At 39.2% G+C, this 7,242-nt stretch overlaps 1 protein-coding gene across 1 annotated transcript; it reads left to right on the top strand.

Annotated features, from left to right (window-relative positions):
* The first annotated feature begins 6,437 nt into the window (after positions 1–6,437).
* Positions 6,438–6,899, top strand: LOC148564446 (uncharacterized). Its single transcript, XM_088487037.1, has one exon. It carries the CDS (start codon positions 6,438–6,440, stop codon positions 6,897–6,899), a length of 462 nt encoding a protein of 153 aa, XP_088343163.1.
* The last annotated feature ends 343 nt before the right edge of the window (positions 6,900–7,242 follow it).

Raw genomic sequence — 7,242 nt, 5'->3', positions numbered from 1 at the left:
AGTGACCATACTTCATCTCTTCTCATGAGCAATTAGACCAAGGAATTGGCTATTGATTAAGATTTGAGAGATTGGGTTGCCAAGGAATTGGAATCCAATCACTTAAGATTGCCAAGGAGATCAATGACTGCATTGATTGAGGAAGAGATGAGAATGAACTTGATCCGGAGAATACAACATCTTCTGAGCCCAATAAATCCCTTACTTCTGATATTACCCATTCTTTTTACTTTCTGCCGTTTACGTTTATGTTCATCTCCCCAAATCTCCATTTAAGATTCTGCAACTTACTTTCCGCCATTTACATTTTGCTCTTTATTTCCAGCTTTTACACTTTCTGTTATTTACTTTCCCGCCATTTATGATTCTGCAAATATCAACTCAATTTCTACGTAGCTCAACTAGAACATTCCTCTAATTAAAGTTGCTTGACTAATCAATCCCTGTGGGATTCGACCTCACTCTATTGTGAGTTTTTACTTGACGACAATTCGGTATACTTGCCGAAAGGAAATTTGTTGAGAGACAAGTTTCCGTGCATCAGTTGTCTTGGTACAAGTACCCTCTAATGTGCATGGTATCATGAAGCTCCCAGAATCCTTAAGCTTTTCTGGTAAGCTCTTTAAAATGACTGTGCTGCACTCTTCTGTGAGGAAGACTTTTTCAGTTTCCATCCAATCCTTCTTATGACTTAAGATCTCTATCATGAACTTTCCGTTCCACCAAAATTCATAAGATAAAGAGCGAAAACAATTTTTAAATTTTAAATCCATACATGAATTATAATAGAAAAAGTAATAAAGTCAATCCATAGAAATAGACAGAGCTCCTAACATTAACAATGGAGGATTAGGTGCTCATGGTTCAGAGAAGAAAATAAGGATTCTGATAAAATGTATTTTGGTAGTCTGGAATGGTAGAATCCCCAGGGAAGAAAAGTTTTTTTTTTCCTTTTATATCTAATCCTAATAAATTTAAAATCTAATTTCTAAAATTAAAATAATATCTTTTCCTAAAAATCATATTTGAATTTAAAATAAGAATTACTTAAATAATCCACAAGTCTTCAGTTGATGGATGGGGACCACTTGTTTCGTCTATTATGCAGCTTCTAATCTGTATCTTCTGGGCTGGAAATTGGGTCAAAACAGTAGTCGAAATCGCCCCCAGCATTTTTTTGCGTTTTCTGCACGTGGCAGTTGTCACGCGTACGCGTCAGTCATTCTTACGCGTCGATGGTCTTCTTCGCGTGTCACGCGTACGCGTCAATAACGCACACGCGTCTCCGTGCAAATCTTCAAATCACGCATACGCGTCAGTCACGCGCACGCGTCACTCTGGAAAGATCTAAATAACGCGTACGCGTCAGTCATGCGTACGTGTCGCTCCTCGCTGGTATCTTCTTTAATTCTTATGTTGCAGAAACTCCATCAAATCCAGCCAAATGCTATCTAAAATAAACAAAATATGCACAAGACTCAAAGTAGCATCCATAATGGCTAAAAGATAGTTAATCTTTAATTAAATTCAACAAATTAAACGCAAATTCACTAGAAAAAGATAGGAAAGATGTCACACATCAATGAGTCCATTGTTAAAACCTTATCAAAAGAGTCAAAAACATTTTATTTGTAAATCAATCATCTTAAAGCATGGTTTTCCAAGATTCATTGAAACCCTCAAATCAAAACCTTTCCATTTGAATCCCTTTTGCATAAGTTAAATTTTTGCAACCCAAAATCACAAGTTAACAAAATCTCAGGACTCACCTTCCCTTTTAAATTGTATCAGTTGATCAAAAGTTTCAATCCTAATTTCAAAAGCAAATCATTTAAACCAAATCTCCAACCAGATTTGAAAATCATTCTAAACCTTAAAACCACAAAAATCATAGTTAAAAACCGTAAGGCATCAGTCGGTACTTCCGTTGCCTCTAGTGCTGAACCATACGCATCACCCACGCAGGGTACCGACAAGACTTCTAGTCATGCCTGGAAACCATTTCGGCACGTCCACTCGGATCGTTCGTCATCACAAGTCCAAAATCCTCGACTACTGCCACTAGAATCCTTCCTTTTCCCAGGGTTTACAATCAACACGACTCTAAGCCCTTGTAATCCTAATGGCAACTTTGGAAAAGATACAACTAAGCTATTGTCAGGTCCAAGCAATATAATACTCAACGCATATGCTTACCTCTCGTCGGAGGATTCGACCCTGTCGCATCACGTGCATCCAAGGCAACCACACGGTCTGACTGTTGATTCTGACCCATGTTCTGGTTTTTCTTATGACGGCAGTCCTTGGCTAGGTGTCCAGGTAGTCCACAAGCATAACTGATGACAAGTCATCTTATGCTAGTTTCACAAGCATTTTTCATTTGTCTCATTAGATTTTATGCACTTTCTTGCACAAAAAGTGAGTGGTTGGAGTGGAATTTCATGATTATGTTGATTCAATCAAACATCATTTATTTTGTACAAAATTATGAGATTTACGCAAGAATTAGGTGATTATTATGAATGATGCAAATTCTTATGATTTTGGTGAGACTTTGATGGTGTGTTTGATTGATAGCAGGTAAAAAGATGATGAAGAGAAAAAGCAAAGAAGCAGGGTGCAGGTGAACGTTACGTTCATTTCATGAACGCCACGTTCACCCGTGACGCGCACACGCACTAGGCGCTTAAGCGCGGGATAACATGGAAATCCACGCGTATGCACGCATGGCGCGCACGCGCGGATTGAGGATCAGCATTCACCAACAATGAACGCTACGTTCATTTTGAGTGAACGCCTGCGATACTTTCAGAATTTGAATTTGAGTTTGGTCACCGACGCACACGCGTGCATGGCGCGCATGCATCGATATGATATTTTGGGAGATTGGCATAGACGCGTACGTGATGCCAAGGCACAGAAGTGAAGTTTTATCATCCACGCGCACGCGAAAAGGGCGCGTACGCAGGAGGAGCGTTCATGGCGCGAACGTAGCATTCAATTAATGAACGCTGCCAAGGGATGCGCACGCAGATGGTACGCACACGCGTCGATGGGAAAAAGTGCAAGGGACGCGCACGTAGATGTTACGCACACGCGTCGATGGGGAAAAGTACAAGGGACGCGCACGCACTATGGACGTGCACACGTCGGTGAAAGAACGCTACGTTCAGTTTGAGAACGCTACGTTCATCTGATGCTGCATGGAATTACCATTTCGGACCCACTTTATCAGAAAGCCAACAAGCCCACTCCAAGCACTGAATGACTGAATTAGAAAGTGTATAAATAGGAGGGATTTTGATTCCAGAGGGGGTTTCTTCTTTTTAGGCTGTGAGCTCTCTTTAGTTTTCCCTTTTAGCCTTTTAGAATTGAGATCAAATCTGAGTTTTCTTTTCTGTTTTTGGCTTTCTCTTTTCTGTAACTTTTACTCTTCTGTTTTGGGTCTTGAACTTGGATTGAAGAATTCTGCTGAATTTCTTCATCTGAGAATCATCTTTTACTTTTTCTTTTATAGCTCTTAGAATTGAAGATCTGATCATAGTTCACTTCTCATTTTATTTTCTTCTGTAATTTTTCGTTTCTGTTTGTTAAGAGAGAAATTGAGATCTGGCTTTTCCTTCTGTTGTGTTATTCTATTGCAATTATCAATTTCTCTTTTAGGATTTCAAAGTTGATTTAAGTTTTCACTCTATTTTGATTCTTTTGCGATTTTACATTTCCGTTTTCGTACTTAGATCCTAATTTGAGTTTTGCTGAAAGCTCTTTAGTTTACTGCAATTTACATTTTCCAGTTCTCTTTTGATTCCAATTACCCAAATTCCTTTATTCTTCATACAATTTAAGTTCCCTTGCAATTCAGATTCAGCAATTTAAATTTCTTGCAATTTAAGTTTCAGTCATTTACCTTTCTTGCAATCTAAGTGTTAGCTCTTTTAATTTCTTGTACTTTAAGTTTCTGCAATTTACTTCTTCTACAATTTAAGATTCTGCCAATTTACTTTCTGCATTTTATTTTCATACAATTTAAATTCTGTTAATCAAGATTTCACCAAATTCAACAAATATTTGCTTAACTAAATTCATCACCATACTAAAGTTGCTCAATCCATCAATCCCTGTGGGATCGACCTCACTCTTGTGAGTTATTACTACTTGATGTGACCCAGTACACTTGCCGGTGAGTTTGTGTGGAATCGTTTTTCCCTCATCAAGTTTTTGGCGCCGTTGCCGGGATTGATTTAGATTGACAATAATTAAGTAGGTGATAATCTAGATTAAGCACTTTTTCTTTGTTTTTTAAAGGATTTTAACTGTTTGAGATTTTGCTTCAACTAACCTTAACCACACTCTGTCAGTAGAGTGCTTTATTTTAGTTTTTCTGGTGTTGTTTATGTTGTATGCCAGGGCGAAGAAGAGGTGCATCCACCTCTTTTGATTCTGAACCAAAGAGGACATTTTTGAGATTGAGAAGAGAAGCAAGAGGGAAGAGAGTTATCGGAGAAGGAGAATCAGAAGAAGAGGATCAAGAGAGGGAGGATAACCCACCAAATCCACCTGAGGATGTGGCTAACAACAATGGCCAACCTCAGAGAAGAGTTTTAGCCTCTTACACTATCCCCAACCCAAGGAATTGTGGGAGCAGTATCCTAACCCCCAATGTCCATGCTAATAACTTCGAACTCAAACTTCAATTGATTACCCTGGTTCAGAATAATTGTTAATATGGAGGAAGTGTTGTTGAAGATCCAAACCAACACCTCTCTGTGTTTTTGAGAATTTGTGACACTGTCAAAACCAATGGAGTCCATCCTAACATCTATAAACTCTTGTTATTCCCATTTTCATTGAGAGACAAAGCCACACATTGGTTAGAAACCTTCCCTAAAGAAAGCATCACCAACTGGGATGATTTGGTTAGCAAATTTCTAGCCAAATTCTATCCACCTCAAAGGGACATTAAGCTAAAAAGTGAAGTGCAAACCTTCAGACAACTAGAAGGATAATCATTGTATGAAGCCTGGGAGAAGTATAAAGCTTTGATCAGAAGGTGTCCAGAAGGAATGTTCAGTGAATGGGTGGAGCTGCAAAATTTCTATGAAGGCTTATCCTTACCTTCAAGGAAAGCTTTGGATTATTCTTCAGGAGGATCTTTGCAGATGATGAAGACTGCCCAAGAGGCACATGATCTCATAGATATGGTGGCGAACAATGAGTATTTCTACTCCTCTGAAAGACAAGAAGCTCCAAAGAAAGGTGTATTTGAGCTTGAAGGTGTTGATACAATATTAGCCTAGAATAAACTCACGCACCAGCAGCTTTAATAGCAAATTGAAATGATGTCGAAGAGGATAGATGGATTACAACTTGCAGCAGTGAGCACAACTAATCAACCACCAGTGATGTGGGGATAGCAGGAGGAAAGCTATGAAGAGCAGCAGCCTAAACAAGTGCAATACATGCACAATCAAGGTTCTAGACCAAATGATTTCCATGGAGACACTTACAACTCATCTTGGAGAAACCACCCCAATCTGAAATGGGGAGAGAACCAGAACCAGCAACCTTGGCAAAGAAACTCCAACCAAAATAACTTTCACAACACAAACCACCAAAACCATTAAAACACTAACCAAAATCCATACAGAAAACCACAAAACAATCAACCCCAACCCAACTTCTATCCACCCAATAACACATCAACCAACCAAAACAACTTTCATTCCCCATCTACATCCCATACTCAGCCACAACCACCCCAAGAAACTCAAAGAATCTCCAACTTGGAGATGATGATGGAAAAAATGATCAAACATCAAGAATTGGCCAACAAGAACCATGAAGCTTCATTGAGGAATTTGGAGAGACAAATTGGACAATTGTCCAAGCAAACAACAACTGAAAGGCCAACCAATGTACTACCAAGTGACACTATTCCCAACCCCAAGAAAGAATGCAAAGCCATTCAACTTAGGAGTGGAAGAGCATTGGAGGATGACAAGGTTAGTAGTAAGAAGAAAGTAGCCATTGAAGAAAAGAACTAGGAATAGCTCAAGGAGAAGGATGAGAAACCACAAGCTTCAAAGAAAGAGAAGCAGATTATTGAGGAACAATCACCAGAACAGAGGAAAGAAGTGAAGCCTTACACTCTCCCTCTACCATACCCTCACAGATTGCAAAAGGAGCTAAAGGATCAACAATTCCCCAAGTTCTTGAAAGTTTTTAAGAAGCTGGAGATCAACATCCCACTTGCTGAAGCATTAGAGCAGATGCCTCTATATGCTAAGTTCCTCAAAGAGCTCATCAACAAAAAGAGAAGCTGGAATGAAAAGGAAACAGTAGTCTTAACTCAAGAGTGCAGTGCAATAATCCAAAGAGGTCTCCCACCAAAACTCAAGGATCCTGGGAGTTTCATCTTATCATGCACCATAGGTAATATGACTCTGGAAAAAGCTCTCTGTGACTTAGGTGCCAGCATCAATTTGATGCCTCTTTCATTGATGAAAAAGCTCGCAATAGATAAAGTCAAACCCACCAGAATGTTGCTTCAAATGGCTGATAGATCACTCAAGATACCGAATGAAGTTGTGGAAAATTTGCTAGTGAAAGTAGGAAAGTTCATATTCCCTGGTAATTTTGTCATTTTAGATATAGAAGAAGAAGGACACAACTCAATTATCTTGGAAAGACCTTTCCTAGCCATAGCAAGGGCTATAATCGATGTGGAGAAAGGAGAGTTGACCCTCAAGGTGCATGATGAAAAGATGATCATCAATGTCTTTAAAGCCATGCAACATCCACCTGAGAAGGAAAAGAATATGAAGGTGGAAATGATAGAAGAATTGGAGGAGGAGTTATTTGAAGCCAATGAACTGGAAGAGAAAACTGAAATGGAATAAGACATCCTAGAAGAGGAAGCAGCAGAAATCTCCTTTGAAGGCAAGACAGAAGAGATGCCAAAACAAGAATTAAAGCCTCTACCTCCTCATCTCAAGTATGCATTTCTTGGAGGAGAAGAGACTCTGCCAGTAATCATCAATTCCTCCTTAAGCATGGAAGAAGAAGCAAAGCTGATTGAGATATTAAAAGCTCACAAGACAGTTTTTGGATGGACAATTGATGACATCAAAGGCATAAGCCCTGCCATCTTCATGCACAAGATTTTGCTGGAAGAAGACTCAAGGCCTATGGTACAACCTCAAAGAAGACTCAACCCAACCATGAAGGAAGTAGTTCAAAAAG

Source organism: Arachis ipaensis, chromosome B5, assembly GCF_059453495.1.
Source record: "Arachis ipaensis isolate K30076 ecotype BB chromosome B5, ASM5945349v1, whole genome shotgun sequence".
In the NCBI taxonomy this organism is placed as follows: Eukaryota; Viridiplantae; Streptophyta; class Magnoliopsida; order Fabales; family Fabaceae; genus Arachis; species Arachis ipaensis.
The sequence above is the reverse complement of the archived record's forward strand: the minus strand, read 5'-3'. Positions and strand labels throughout refer to the sequence as shown.